Genomic DNA, 15,968 nt, shown 5'->3' with positions numbered 1-15,968 from the left:
CTTATTACATGTATCTGTAGAATTATTTATTTCCTTAAACCCATTTCCTTTTGTACTTTATGACATTTCTGTGCAACTAAAGAATCTGAGAGAAAGCTAAACTGATATTTATAGATCCTACCCTCAAAACAGATAGATAGTGAGGTAGGGATGAACTAATGCAGTCAACCACTGAATTAATAAGAGCTGGAGTAAAAACTAGGCCATTAGTTTCACTCAGGTCATCTTGAGGTAGTAAAGTAGCTCTTAGAGAATTACATTTTGTACTAATAAATGTTCACTTCTGCCCACCTTTCAGTTTTCCACATATATTTTTACAACTGCAGAGGATCAAGATAGGGAGAATGGAAATTATGGGAGCAGGCAGGATGTGAAACCTTTTATTAATCCGATGGCTTAACATTTATTTATAAATTGCAAAGCTAATCAGTTTCCTTAAATCTTCCATTTCTTTTAGGAATTTTTCAGCTCTTAAGAAAAAAGATAAAAAAAAAAGAAAAAAGATTTTGGAGGTCAGAAACTGATAGTGGACTTCTGAGAAAGAGAAGAGAGAAAGAAATTATCAGTAATTCAAAAGTCTTGTCTCTATGTGGAATGTCATTTCCTTTCAAGCTGCAGTGTTTGAGTGGGTGTTTATTTGTTAATATCCTTCTGTTCCCCTCTCTGTTTCTTCTTTTTGTATTCCCATTAAGTGTAGGTTACACCTTTTGTAATTGCACCACGGTTCTTGAATATTCTCTTCTGCTTTTTTTCTAGTCTTTTTTTCTTTATTTTTCAGTTTTAGAAGTTTCTAGTGACATAGCCTCAAGCTCACTGATTCTTTGCTCAGCAGTGTCTAGCCTAGTAATGAGTCCATCAAAGCATTCTTCATGTCTGTCACAATGTTCTTGATTTCTAGCATTTATGCTTGATTCTTTCTCAGAACTTTCATCTCTTTGTACATTATCTGTTGGTTCTTGCATGTTGTTTATTTTTCCATTAGAATCTTTAGCATAATTATTTTAAATTCCCAACCTGATGTCATATCTGAGACTGTTCTCACGCTTGCTCTGTTTCTTCAAACTGCGTTTTTTGCCTTTTGGTAAACCTTGTAATTTTTTGTTGGAAACTAGTCATGATGTATAGGGAACAAAAAAACTTGGTACTGGTTCTTGCTGAAATTTCTTCTTGTGAGTTCCTGCTTTGTTAAATTGTGATTCTCTGTGTCTACCTGTTTGTCTCTCCAATTTTGGGGGCAGCAGTTTGCTCTGTGACTTCATGTCTCTGAGGAGAGTTGTTGATTTTTCTGTTCAGCTTTTTACTTGTTAGGATGGAGTGACAACTTCCAAGCTCCTTATGTCCCATACTGGAAACTCTAAGTCCTCAGTCAATATTTTTTCATTACAGGAAATGGGAAACTTTTGATGAACTTAAGGTGGGAAAAAGGAACAAAAAATAAAGAAATAATTTGTTGAAAGGCTATGGGGTAGCCCAGAGAATTACATGAAGACCTGTGCAGGCAAGTCATGGAGAATAAAGAATTGAGAGAAACTCTGGGCTTGCAGGGCTGCCTTGGATTGCAGTCCCACCAAGCTTCAGTAGGAGGGATTATTCTTCAAAGGAAAATCAGGGCACTGCTAGCAGAAGCAGAGGGATGCACCTTTGTCCAGGGAAAGAGGAAACCAAGCAACTGCTGAGATCCTGACTCACTCTAGCCATTCTCCACTGGGATGGAGGACCATGGTTAATTTTTTAGATCAAAGACTTACAGGATTCTCATCCAGTGTTAGAATTCTGAATATTATTTATATTTAGTGAATTTTTTATTAGGGGTTGAATTTTTACATGAACATTGTATAGATGACATTGATACATGAGAATATCATTTATTGTTCATAGGATTTATTTTATTTTATTTTTTAATTTTTTGTAAAGATGGGGTCTTGCTATATTGCCCAGGCTGGTGTCAAACTCCTAGCCTCAAGTGACCCTCCTGCTCGGCCTCCCAAAGTGCTGGGATTACAGGCATGAGCCACCAAACCCAGCCTGGATTTATTTTAGATTTTTTCACTTGACATATATTCTAAGTATCCGTATTGTGTCTCCCTTTACCCATTTTAAGTAAACATTATGGAAAAAAATTCCTAGGTAATTATTTTCCTAGTGTTTCTTTTTTTGCTTTGAAATAGAATCAAACTCTCTGAAGTAGCTGTCTGATTCAGAACCTGCTTTGTTTTGCCAAGGAAAATTAAAGATAAAAAATCCCAGTAGACTACTTGCCAATGATGGATTTGGGGAATAAAGAACATTCCTGATCACCATCCTTTTCTGCTTACCTGATATATCAGTTTGGGGTCAGTTGCAGACAACAGAATCTACTCAAGCTAGTTGGTGCTAAAGGGGATTTATTAGTAGGCATTGGTTGGCTTACAACTCACTAGAATTATTACAGTAGACTCAAGGTTGGGTTTTCTGAACAAGAATTAGAATGTCTCTAAATTGAGCAGGAAAGCTGACAGAAAGTGGCAGAACCAGGAAGCCACTGACCAAAGTCCTTTAACTATACCAGTATAGATGCTCTGTGTTCACTCTTTGAGAAGATTGATGTCAGGCATGAAAGTCAGTAGAGGAGATTGTAAAAGAGTAGTACAAGAGTCACAGAGGCCAAAGGAAGAGTGCTTCAAAGAGAACAGAATGGGAAAGAGGATCTCAGAAATGTCTATCCATCAACAAGGAGGCCGATGGATATCTTAGAAGAATCATTCTAGTGAACTTAATGACGCCAGAAAGCAGTGGGTAAAGGAGTGAGTGGGAGGTACAAAGACAAAGGCAGTGTGCACCACTCTTTCAAAAAAGCCTGGCTGTGAAAAAGAGAGGGGGGTGTTGTTAGAGTGTGACGTAGTGGGGAGAGGGTGATTTTTCTCATTTTAGAAGGTGGGAGAGACTAGTAGTACATTTTAAAATTCTTGTAGGAGGAATCCTATTGAGTAGAAGTAGTTGATGAACATACAGGAGAACAATGTGTAATGGATAGAGTATGGTTCTTGAAAAGGTGGGAAGTAGTAAGATCAGAGAGTTGAGGAGAGGGTGAGAGTGGTAGGGTCACATATTTGAAATATCTACAATAAAGAATGGGAGAGAGCAGTTCAGGCATCACATCAGGGTCACTGGGTAGCTTTGAGTCCTAATACAGCATATCTGTACTTAAAAAATGAAGTATCACAAATATCTAATAGGTAGATTATAAAATGTGAGACTGGATCAGTCATGGTGGGATGGGAGCTGTGCAAATCCCGTTATGTATGGCTGAGAAGTTAGCAAATTTTATGGATCTGTTAAGATACTTCTGATTACAAGACGTAAATATAACTTAAACTCAATTGTAAGATGAACGAAATGTATTGGTTCACATGGAAAAGTCCAAAGGTGTGTGGGCTTCAAGCACAGTTTGATCAAGGCTTCCTTTGTGAGTTACTTTTTTGGCCCCACTCTATGTTCTGGCTTTCTTCTTATCTTGTCTCCCCTCAGGATTACACTGTGACTGCTAGTAGCAGCCAGGGCTGAGGATTCTAGGAAAAAACAAGAAGGGTGGGGAGGGACAGGAAAAAATACCTGCCTTCTGCTACTTTTTGTTTCAATGCAATCTTCCACCATTTGTCCCCTTGGCAGGACCTAACAAAAAGCCAGAGGGCGAGAGAGCTGAGAATCAGCTCCAACACAGAGCAGATGAAGGGAAGTATGGGAACGTGAATCTAAAAGCAAACAAGCAGGTATTTGGCACAGGCTCAAGAGATACTAGACAGCCCAAATGGAGTGGCCCTCTTAGGAGTGGCCCTGGAGCAAGGTAGACAGAGATTCTCCCAGCACACAGAACCTGAAGAACTCATACCACTACCAGCTTGTGGAGGCCTTGTCCATCTTAGGCCATAGGAGATGATGGCTGCTGTGTATTGGTGGCACAGTGCGCCACTAGAAATGGTATGCCTCTCAGTTAGCCAATTCTCTGCCTTTCTACAGTGAGTTGGGGGTGGCTGAATGTTTTGTTTAGCCACATCCTGACCTGAATGAAGGGAATTCCCATCACATGGAGAACCTGAGTGCTGGAAGTTTGCTGCTGTTCTAAGTGAAGGCAGCTTTGGGTTGTCTTTGGGAAAGGGGGCAAGAGCACTTAGATGGTACAAATACAAGTTGTGTTACATTAAGGAAAGCACATATAAAAAAGAAGAGTGTGTGCTAGCCAGCTAGGGGCTGGGCTGTGGTTGCTATTGTTTTGGGCTGTTAGCATCGTTTTCTTCCCTCCTTCTCCAGATGCTCCAGAGCTTTAACAGGGACCCCACACTGGTAAGACACCTGGCTTGGAAAGCGCTTTATACAGTGTACATGGCCCAAACCGTCAGTCTCCCATAATCTTTGTCCACACACTCCTCAGGTGTGGGGATTATAGTGGAATGCCTGTGGACCAGAACGCCAATGGGTTGGATGAATCGGACAGTTGTTGCTTTTGTCTGCCCATCATTCCTTCCTGTGGGAACTAACCTCCAACCCCCATGTGGTTCCGGAAAGGGCTCAAATCACAGGCACCCATACCTTGTCTCTAGAGGAGTCCATGTGACCGCAGGTAGGCCAATCTGATGCTCTTTTCCGGGAATTTGAATCAGGGACAGACACAATAGGGCCAGGAAAAAGCTGACGATGGCTCATCTGGTGGCAGTACCCTGAAGCTAGTTCATCTGGTGGCAGAGCCCTGAAGAGGCAAGATTTACTCACCAGAATCTCTAGCACTGCCCTGCTCTCTTCCTTCCTGAGGCCTGGGTGGTCAGCTATGTGCTGGTCCCAGTGTTCCTCCTATAAACCTTTTCTTCCTTCATGAGAGTTTTCTGTTCCTGATAACCAAAAACTTCTGAAACAATAATCAACATGATTTAAAGACTTAGCCATCACCACAGAGCTTAAGAGTTGAAATTGGATCTCCCTTGCTGGGGTTATTTAGGACAGAGATACTGTAAGTTCACACATATCACCAAGGTTCTGGGACAAGGTTGTGTTGCACAGAAGCCCATGGACCCTATATGCTTTTGAAAAACAGAAAGGTGCAAGAAAACATTTCATATTAGAAGATATGATTTCAAAGTAACACATGAATTCTCTTCTTAATTTATCTAATATTGTAAAAAAGTAATATACTAAAGGTGCTTCTTCAGGGTAAACTAATGCTCTTGCCTTCTGCCTGCTGAATTTTATGAAAAGGGTAATGTTTTTTCTTATCTTGTTTATTAGTGTTATTAATATTTTACTGTTAATTTAGGAATACCTTGTTGCTGAAAGATAACTGTTAGACATGCAGATGCGTACGATCCTAAACACTGTGCTTACAAATAATTTATTCTTATTTCATACATTTGTTTTTCAGCAAAAATGCATAGTTATATTATTTACACAGAATTTCATATTCAAGACTGTAGTGAACAAATGTCTCAGGAAACCAAAATCATAGCAAATGATACAAAAGAAATGTGTCACATTATGTTTTAGCTACATGCACAGAACTGGCCAAAGTGATACCTATTTCTATAGATTATTTTATCACATAATGGAGAATTACGATTAAGTAATGCTTTTCTGTTAGAATATACCATTGATTTGAAACCACATGGTAGTCCATGCCTGGAAGCTCACATATCCTGAGAATGCCTCTCTTGCTAGCTAAATACAGTTCTTCAGGATGTAGGTAAGGACTGGAGTAAGGGTAGCCTAAAAAGAATGAATCTGGCAAGCAATAGGAAAAATTTCTTTATGCATGCATCAGTTTTACTCCCTTCTTTCTCCATCATCACCCTTAAATGAACTTAAAAACAAAAACAAAAAACAGACACATGAAGGTCTCTATTTGATCACTGTTAACTCTTCCCTCTGCCTCTGACCTGAGGAAAAAACGAGTAGAGCCCTTCAAGTATAATGCCCTTTACTGCAAAAGGGGACCTGCTTGGTTGTACATTCTTGCAAATCCAAGGACAGTCACCATATTTAAAACCTTAGTTTGGAAATGGATGAACCCCATAAAGCAGATGGTTAGAGAAGGCCTAAATACACATGGAATCCTTTTAGAAATCTTTTCTCTTCAAGCTGGACATGTGGAAAGTGAAGGCTTCAAGGGTAGTGAAAATGGCCTGGACGATGGCTGAAATGAAGAGAGTTCAGAGCAACCACATGCTCTATACAGATTAAAAAAAAACAAAGCAGCCACAGAATCCTCCCCCAGCCCTGAAACACAGAAAGCCTTTTCCTGGTCCATATAGTGATGGCATGGGGCTTATTCTTCTTTCTACTCTGAAGAAACAAGGGACAGAGTTCCAGGGTTGTACATTTTACTGGCTGTGTTACTCACCATGCTTATAAACTCATCAAAGTGAAAGGTGCCTCATCTCTTTATTGCCTTGGTACTCAGCTGATTGGTTAGAATAATTTTGTTCATAGCCTCCAGAAAAGAAAACCAGCCTGTTCAAAAAGTAGACCTTCTGTGCTAGGTTTTGCTGGGAGAGGGAATTTAATAAAGTTTCTAACCAGAATTTTTAAATTTAGCCATGAGACACACCTAAAACCTATCTCACGTGTTTTCTTCTTTTTTAAAAAATGATTTGTATCCTTCTTTAGACTATACATTATTTACATTTTTAAAGACCTACTAGGTCTTTGTCATTTGGGTAAGAGCTCAAGGTGATTAAACTCCCCAAATAAAGATGAGTCTTTCCAAAAAACTCTGGTTCTCACCTATGTGCTAAGGCCTGTTTTTACAAAAAATGTCTATTAGAAACTTTACAAATATAAAATTAAAATACTTCTTTAGAAAATTTTCCCATGAATTTTATTTTTGGCATCCAGCTTATTAAAAACAGATTATGCTTTCCAACTAGAGATGGAACTAAGAAGAAATGACATTGTGTCCCCACGCTTTATCTAGAAATAAGGGTTTATTTACATGGTGTCTTTCTTCAACATCATGGTGAACTGGGAGAAGCAGGGCCATCTTTACAGCATGGCCAAATGACCACCTGAAGACCCCCAATTCTGCCTTGAGTGCTTATTGTGTATTTTGGGTGGAGGTATAAGGCATGACGGAAAGGTGGCCTGTCACTTCTACACATTCGAGAATAATTTTGCACATTCAAGAAATTTTCCTTGAGAAATGCCATGTTTGGAATAGCTTTCAGAGATTGATTGAGAACAAAAGCATTAAAGTGAGTGCATTACATTTAGAAGCACAATACATTGGGAAACATTCTCAAAAGCTCAAAGAACAGGCTGTTTTTCCATTGAGCTAAATAGTAAATAAGTGTGTATACCGTTGCATATAGGTATATGTTCAGAGCTTTCAAAAGTCACATCCTGCCATAATTAACAGCTAAATGAGCATTCTTGGCCCCTGACCTATAAACAAACACTCTAATTCTGCAACTTGCTCAGAGATTCTTAAGAAGCCATTCTAGAACAAAAATGCCTACAAACTGATTAGAAATCTGCAAACCAGAAATGCAATACAGTTATCCTTTTAAAAATGACAACAGAAATTTGTATTTGCTTTTGGAAGAGTGATTAAGAAGAACTGATACCCATTTTCACAATTAAGAAATAATTATTCACAATATTGAAGAAGCTAAATCTTCAATAAGAAAACACGTGACCTCTCACAAAAGAATACAGTAGCGCCCAGTTTCAACCACTGAATGCTTCCTTTTTCGGTTTGTCTAGGCTTATTCGCTTTTTGTCAGGTGATATATGTCGGAGAATATTTGCAATCCTTCAAGAAAATGATTCAAAAGGTGATTTACAATTGGCTGGTTCTATCCCGTAATGCCTTTTTGCCTCTGTCCTAATTTTATGGAAACAAATTAAGGACATTAAGCCAGGAGATAAATGTACCACTCAAAATATACCTGGGCACTCGTGCTCAGGTCAAATGTTGCAAGATGTGGTTAAGCTGACAAACAGAATTCCTTGCCTGTCTACTTGAACACTAACACCCTGGGAGTTCAAATGCTTTTCTAAGGACAAAATTTAAAACTCAGGCTAACTGCACAGTTGAACCTGCTGCCCCATTCTTACTGTTTGACTCTAAGCCTCTTTGTTCTCCTCTTCCCATGCGTTCTTCTTATTTTTTTTTATCTGACACTTTTTAATGATTTCCTACAGATTAATGTTTTCTAAGACATATTTCATAAGTTACAACACAAAGACCCTAAAAGAGGAAAAATGGAGATCTAAGCATTTACCTTTTTTTTTTTTTTTTTTTTTTTGAGACGGAGTCTCCCTGTCGCCCAGGCTGGAGTGCAGTGGCCGGATCTCAGCTCACTGCAAGCTCCGCTTCCCGGGTTTACGCCATTCTCCTGCCTCAGCCTCCAGAGTAGCTGGGACTACAGGCGCCCGCCACTTCGCCCGGCTAGTTTTTTGTATTTTTTAATAGAGATGGGGTTTCACCGTGTTAGCCAGGATGGTCTCCATCTCCTGACCTCGTGATCCGCCTGTCTCGGCCTCCCAAAGTGCTGGGATTACAGGCTTGAGCCACCGCGCCCGGCCAGCATTTACCTTCTTATGTGTGTGGTTGGTTGGTTTTTTTTTATTACACTATATCAGACACTTGAAGACATCACAATTTAAGCACTTTGGATGATCCACTCTTCATAATAGTATGAATACTACCAATCTTCCAAGTTATTGTTATTAGTGTTTTCATAATAATAGTGATGTTTTTCAATTCTGTACATATGCCGACTATCCCCTCACCTGGATTGTACATTTACATTTTCAAGTTATTTTTAACAATAGGCCTGGGAGCAGACAGAAAAAGAAAAAAGAAAGAAATTGATTGCTGAGGAAGTCAGCATGTGAATAGAAATAAGATTCTATGGATTGCACTTATGCTAACAAAAAAGAGACCCAAACTCAGGGACTTATAGCATTCTGCCTACAGCCAAGGTCAGAGTTTGGTTCCTGGCCAGAGAGACTTTCTGTGGCTTCTCTGTTCCACCAGAAGACAAAAGGGTAATGGCTATAATACGGATGCGTCCTTGCCCAGTGTCTTACACACAGTAGGTGCTCAAAGATCATGAAAGGGATGATATGAGTACATGAATGAATAGCTCAAACAATGTGACAGAGTGAAGTCAGCAGTGGTCAACTTCAACAGTTGAAGAACAAGATGATAACAACCACTTTAAGTGGCTGATAACGTTTTGTTTGAGATATTTTGATCTAATTTCAAAGACAGCCGTATCTTACTTTGCTCAATTTTAAAGTTAGTCAATTAAGGGACTGTATCTATATCTGTTTTTTCCAATTAGTGTCTGTGTGCTTGGCCAGGCATTATAGCCATGCAAACTAGTAAACACAGTTGAGCACACAATGGTCTCTGCATTCTAATGCCAGTTTGAAAACTTAATCCTGTCACCTTGAACCAACTATAAAGCCTTGAAATGGAGATAACTCCTACCATACCCTGTCTCCTATTATAGCTTTGTGCGGATTAACTAATTAAAGTTATGAAGAGATGTAAAGATAAAAAATCTCTGTTTATTATTGCTATTAGTCCTCAGAGTTGGCACCAAATCAGGAAAAAACGATAAAAATCACCTCTGTCCCAAAATTTTGCATTCTTAGAAATGATTCCTACAAAGTATCACTATAAATTAGGCTAAATGGTTTTTTGACTGCAAGGACTTACAAGCTGGATTTATGAATGGAAATATGTGAAGGCCACTCTGTCCAGCTCTGTAGCCCCATACTTTCTCCCTGGACTATTTATAGAAAGTGTATGGCTAGTGGAAAAGTTCACATTTATTTTTACAAGCCAGTCATGACATGACCGAAGAACTCACTTCCTCTCTCTCAGAAGGTCATCCTCTTCACCTGAGCTGCAAGAAGGGCAGGGAAGAAAGGAACCCCATTAGCCAACTAAGTCAGTCTGAGTCAGCCCCAGAGACCAACCCACGGGGTGACAGGCACTGAAGTCAAACACCTTCATTTTCCAGGCATGACTCTATGGCGCTGCTCTTTGAGATGTCATCCAGATCATGACTAACAAGTAAAAATGAAACATATTACATAATATGCCTCAAAATTCTACTGCCAAAATAGGTTGTACATGGATAATGGAGTGAATTCTTATTTATAATTTGTCCTACATTTCAAACAGCTGAACACAATAAAGTAAAACTGAATTTTAATGTGGCAAAATGGAAAGTGTGAAAAATATTTTAAAATATATATTGTTCTTATTGCTGCATTACCTTGAAATATGTAATAAACTTGGATAGTTCCATGCAAATGGGGAGATTCAAAGTAAACATTTGCTTCTAAAACATCAAGAAATTTGATAAATTTAGTAAATAAACGTATAGTTTAACAAATCATCCCTGGTTTTGACTAGTGTATATGGTACCTATTTGCAAACATGGAGTGAAGCCAAACCAGTTTTCAACTAGAATGTCCTCTTGTCATTATTATATGTGGTCTACAAAATCTAACATGGAATGGGAAAGAACAGTGGATGAAGGAAAAGGCAAAGGGAAGAGGAAAGTGAGTTCTCATTCTCTCTGGGACATAGTGGGTGCTGAAACCTGCATGGCAAAAAGTGTGTCATCTCACTGTACTCATGCAGCATAATCACCTGAAAAATGATATGGGTATAATTTTATCCTTAAGTGGCCTCTGCTTAAGGTCAAAGACACAGGACAAGAAGAGAATTCTGTCTGTGGACCTGGAAGAACAACAAAAAATTAAAATGACAAATTTGGTGTTTTAGTTATTGTTCTCAAACTCATTAATCCTTTCTAGAAGTCTTCCTCCTGAAAGCTCCTTTTGAAATTGAGGTCCCATTTTACAAAAAAACTACATAATACGCTTCAACCTGTTTCTCTAGCTTCCAAACCAATGTTCTTTGGGGCTCTAGAAAAAACAATCACATACAAATAAATTTGCATGTGGAAATATCCTGATTTCCACAGTTGTCCTTGAATGCATGTACTGAATTAAGTTACAGCTGAGGAATAACATCTGTGGTAAGTACAAATTAGCCTCTGTAACCTAACAGGAATCTCCTTGCACTTCACAAAGGATGATACACTGACACTCATCAACAACTGTGCAAAGTGTATTTACAATCTCAATGAGAGGTTCTAAATTAAATATAGACATATATAAATTTAACTTCTACATGCAAAGTAACACACACAAGGATACCGGTTCCTCCAGGGAATTGTGCTGAGCTTCTCTGTTTACAGAGAAGTGATTAAAAGCATAAACAAAACCAGCAATTGTTTTAGAAGCGCCAGTCTACCAGTGCTGAGGTGTTCATCTACCTCATATGCATGATCTAAGTTATATCATAAAATCAAGATGCACCTGTGGGACATGATCATTCTGCCCAAGACCTTCAATCAGGTTGTGGAGATCAAGCCCAGGATGATCTGCCACTACCTGGGCAAGCTTTCCATCACCTACAAGCCAGTGAAGTAGAGCTGGGTGGGCATCATGGCCACTCACTCCTCCTGCTGAGCCAATAAAGGCACACATCTCCAAAACAAAACAAAACCAAAAAAACTCCCATTCAATGACTTATTTGGCTTCTAACAAAATGACCTACCGGAAGTGTGATAAGTATTTAAACAAGTCATCTCAGTGGTTTGTATTAATCTAGAGTGGTCATCTCAATTACAGGTTAGCATTTGTAAGAAATGTGTAAATAACATTGGCTAATCTGTTTGTTAGAAAGGATCTCACGGACACGTTCATAAGTGTTTCAAGGATTTAGGGTGACTGCCAATTATTTCCATAGTCTGGACCCAAATGAAACTTCAGCGTTTAACTGGGCAAGTGTAATCTTATTTAAACCCCAATTTTCAGTGACAACTCAATAATGCGCTCCTGCCTTTCATAATAAAACTGCCTCATTTATTCTTGGATGTTATATTTTTAATTTTAAGCAAGGATGGATGGCATCAGTCTGGAACTTCTCCCATGGCTGCATTAGGAACACATCTACATTAGCAGGCTGGCTCTTTGTCCTTGTAGGGAATACAAATGCTCTGCATGCTCCTGTAAACTACTTCCAGTCCTACCAAAAACTTGAAACCAACACCATCTTCTGCCCTCCTGGATGGACTATGAAACCTTGATTTGCAGTCAGGTAAGAAAAGCTTATTCTTACTACTCTCCCCATGTAAGAAACTGCGTTTGAGGACCAGTCATTTGGACATTGCTTCAAAAGGCACATTTATTCCAGTGGCAATTTAAATAAGTAGAGAAGGAAAGAAAAAGATTAAAAACAAAACAAACTAACAAAAACTGGATGGGTTTTGTGGAATACATTAGAGTAAACACAAATCTGGGGTCTATACAAACCACTCGAGCTCCTCACCAATAGTTTAACCAGAGTCCCTAAGGTAGAATAATTCACAGTTGTATCATGACACAGGCCTTCAGAAAACACTGTTTAAGAAAGTAGTTGAGAACTCTCAAGTAGCTTCCCCTGATGTCCAGTTCAAGTGTATGCAATGCAGAAGGCTGTGAAATTCAAAACTACGTGACAAAGAAAATTCAGTGCACATCACAGGCTTTGATAAATTATGAAAAATCAATGTATATATTACTATTTAAATAACATCTGAAAAACGTTTTGAAATAATTAATTTGTGTTCACATTCCATGCATTTCCTAGCAGGTTAAGCCCTGGGTTTGCGTCTTTGTGCCTGTTTCCTACAAAGCTCCATTCTTTTGACAAATCCAAGCATTCCTCAGACTGAAATAGAAGTTCCCAAGGATTCTATTTACCCTCTTTATTGTGTACCTGACCTTATAGGGGCTACTTCTTATTACCAACGGCACAGATGATCGGAAAAGCAAACTCTTTGGGGGCTTTATTTGGAATTTTACTCACTGCCTTTGAGAAATCCCTGGATGTCAAAGACATCACCTGAATTTTTTCCAAGGGCAAGAACCAATGACTATTTCCCTACCGCTTGAACACCCTTGCCAGCCTCCTTCAAAGCCTCCAGTGGGTTGGGATCCCTTTGTAGCAGTGAACTTTTTCCCTATGGTTTTGCAGCACCTTCCTTGAGCAAAGAAGAAAACACAATGAAACTTGAAAACAAACCAACAATAGCAACAACAGAAACTCCAAACAGATGGGCGAACCAGTAGTCTCCTCCAAGGCGGAGGCTCACTTTTTACTGCAGAATTCGGAGTTGTTTAGGAACTTCCTGATGACGAGCCCCAGGCAGACCACCAGCAGCAGCATGTAGCCCACAGTACCCGAGAAAGTGGGTGCAGCAGGCGGCGCCTGGAGGAACTGGCGCAGGCCCTCTTCTACGTAGTACACCTGGTCGTAGATGCTGAGGAAGGTGAAGATGTGGAAGAGCTGGTGGCTGTGGCCGATTATGTCGAAGAGACCCGGCTGGATGCGCTCGGGGATCTTGCTTACATTGAAGAAGGCGGCCACCACCAGCCAGAAGTAGCGGCGGTAGAAGTGCACGAAGAGTGTGGGGTTCTCCCCACGCAGGTCGAAGAGCCAGCTCTCGAGCATAATGGGGCAGGCCATGCTGAGCGGCATGACAAAGACGAAGGTGCGCAGCGCGAACGGGTAGGTACACCAGTCGGTACGGCTCTTGCAGCAGGCCACAGTGCAAGCCACCGCCAGCACGAAGGCCACGGGCAGCACCAGGGCACGGTAGGCGGCGATAAGGCGCGTGCAGTCCACGTGCCAGCCCAGGCGCTGCTGCACGTATGGAGTCATGACTCTGGCATCGAGCAAGCTGAGGCCGGGCAGCAGGTAGTAGTAGTAGGCCACCGTGCTGCCGAAGCCGTAGTAGCTGATGGACGCGTAGTCCAGGTAGAAGAAGGCGGCGCGCAGGCGCAGCGACAGGCAGCTGAACACGTGCGCCGTGCAGCTCATGGCGAAGGTCAACAGCACTCCCGACGCGTAGCACCACAGCGGCAGCAGCCACGGGTGGTGGAAGGGCACGTCGCCGCCGCTCAGGAAGAACAGACGGCAGAACTTGCTCAGGAACAGCAGCAGCGGGATGAAGTGCGTCCAGAAGTTAAGCGTCTCGTTGGTAGGCTTCAGCACCGAGGCTAGGCACTCCTGGGCCGTGCACGGCAGACGCCGGTAGCCTGACAGGATGAAGCACTCCACGAAGTCGTCGGGCACCTCGTCCCAGCGCAGCAGCGGCTTGGCAGACGCTGGGGGGTCCCGGGAGGCGGCAGAGTGGGCGTTCCGGGCGGCCCCCGAAGCTGCCGGGGCCGGGGCCGGTGGGCCCTTTGTGCCCGCGCCCCGGGGCTGCAGGCGCCGCGGCATGGTGCCCGGGGCTCGGCTAGGGCGCGCGCAGGCGACCTCTGGCGCCGGCTCCCGGGCGCTTGGCAGCCCCCGCGGGCCGCCGTCGGAGCCTTTGTGCCCGCGCCGGGGGCGTCGCTGCAGGTTTAGGAGAAGACCCGTGTCTCCAAGCAGCCGCTCCTAAAAATTAAATAAATCAATAAGATAATCAGTTAAAAGGCAGCGGTCGTAAAAGGCAGCGCTGCGACCGCCAGGAGCGCGGAGCGCGCGGGGCTCAGCGGCTTCCTCGCCAAGCCCCTGCTACCGGCGCGCGGCCGCCCGCGCTGCGGCAGCGGCGGCGGCGGCGCGGCTGACTGCGGCGGCGGCGCGGCGGCGGTGACTGGGCATCGCGCGGTGCGGGTGCCTCCGCCGCCGCCCCCGGAGCGGGAGGCGGGGATGTGCGAGCCGAGGCGCGGAGGGAGGGACGGGTACACCGAGTAAGGGCGGGGGCCTCCCAGGCTAGGGTTTCGCGGCCGCTTCGGGGGATAGAGTTGTCCCCTGTCTCGAGTTCCGTACCATCCCCCTCCTCGGGCCGCCGCAGCCCGGGCCGCCCCGTTAATGATTGATGCGGGGACCAAAGGCTGGTAGGCGACGCGGCGGCGCGCGCGCCGAGGGCCAGAATCGGCCCTGGGGTTCGAAACCCGACAGCCACGCGGGCATTCTGGAGGACACTGGGGAGCCGCGTTCGCGGGGGGCGGGGAGCTGCGGCTGCGGGGGGAGGGGAGGGCGTCCGAGCCGGGCAGGGCGGAGAGATGCGCCAGCTGTAATCTCCGGAGGTGGCCGGGGAGGGGGGCACTCCGGAAGTCTGTGGGCTTTAAGCCCGCGTCCGGATCGGGGCCGTGTCATTGTCAGCTACCTGGGGCTGCGCCTCTCGCTCCCTCTCTGGTCTTTGCGTGTGTGTTGGTGTGTGTGTGTGTCGGCCTCTCTACGCACTACTCGAAGCCTTAGTTGGTCTTCTTTCGTCTAGTGGACGCACTCAGGTGCGTCACCATCCTCCCATTTCCCTCGCCCTTGTCCTGTCCGAAAGAACCGTCCGCAAGCTGCTCTGTGGTAGCGCTCACCAGCCTTTCGAGCCGCAGCTAACCTATCTTCTTGTTCTTGTGTCTTTAACTAGGACTTTTATTTGGAACTGAGTCCGACAGCTCAGGACTGGCTGTTCAAACTCCACAATTTAATGAAAAATCTCAGATGACTCAGAAAACCTCTAACGATCTGAGGAATGTATTAAGGAATTCCAAAGTCAAAGGCTGATCGTGGAGGGCATTGATGAGGGGAGACTTCAGGTAGGAGGTGCATTCTAGCAGGAACTGAAGAGATTGAAGTCCAGTTGGTAGAAACAGGGAGGGGGTGGCTTGGATAAATCTTATGTATAATTAATCAGAAGTACCTGGCAGGCTAGGTTGGGTGGCTGGAGACCAGAAGAAAGGAACACCTGAATAATCAAAAGGGTTGTGATGCACTGCAGTGTGAAAATATGCCCTTGGGCCTTAAAGAAAGAGGCTTAAGGCCGGGCACAGTGGCTCACGCCTGTAATCCCAGCACACAGATCACGAGGTCAAAAGATTGAGACTATCCTGGCCAACATGGTGAAATCCCATCTCTACTAAAAATACAAAAGCATCAGCTGGGC

General features: G+C 43.1%; 1 protein-coding gene across 1 annotated transcript; it reads right to left on the bottom strand.

Annotated features, from left to right (window-relative positions):
- Positions 1 to 14,682, bottom strand: PAQR9 (progestin and adipoQ receptor family member 9). The gene is made up of 3 exons (XM_033212409.1): positions 13,194 to 14,682; positions 3,592 to 3,651; positions 1 to 1,408 (listed from the first exon to the last, which is right to left on the bottom strand). Exons 1-3 carry the CDS (start codon positions 14,321 to 14,323, stop codon positions 1,381 to 1,383), a joined length of 1,218 nt encoding a protein of 405 aa, XP_033068300.1. The 5' UTR covers positions 14,324 to 14,682; the 3' UTR covers positions 1 to 1,380.
- Between the last annotated feature and the right edge of the window lie 1,286 nt (positions 14,683 to 15,968).

The sequence above is a fragment of the Trachypithecus francoisi genome, unplaced genomic scaffold, assembly GCF_009764315.1.
Source record: "Trachypithecus francoisi isolate TF-2019V2 unplaced genomic scaffold, Tfra_2.0 Lachesis_group0, whole genome shotgun sequence".
Taxonomy (NCBI): Eukaryota; Metazoa; Chordata; class Mammalia; order Primates; family Cercopithecidae; genus Trachypithecus; species Trachypithecus francoisi.
Note: the sequence above shows the minus strand (reverse complement) of the source record. Positions and strands in the feature narration are given on the sequence as shown.

Bases quoted from the DNA above. Each gene is read 5' to 3' on its own strand.
- PAQR9 (XM_033212409.1), bottom strand. From the start codon at position 14,323: ATGCCGCGGCGCCTGCAGCCCCGGGGCGCGGGCACAAAGGGCCCACCG. The intron at 3,652-13,193 runs GTGAGCCTCCGC...GCTTTTTGTTAG, and splicing joins TCCGAATTCTGCAGTAAAAA to GTCCTGCCAAGGGGACAAAT. The intron at 1,409-3,591 runs GTATTTTTTCCT...TCCCACCTTAAG, and splicing joins CAAAAAGTAGCAGAAGGCAG to TTCATCAAAAGTTTCCCATT.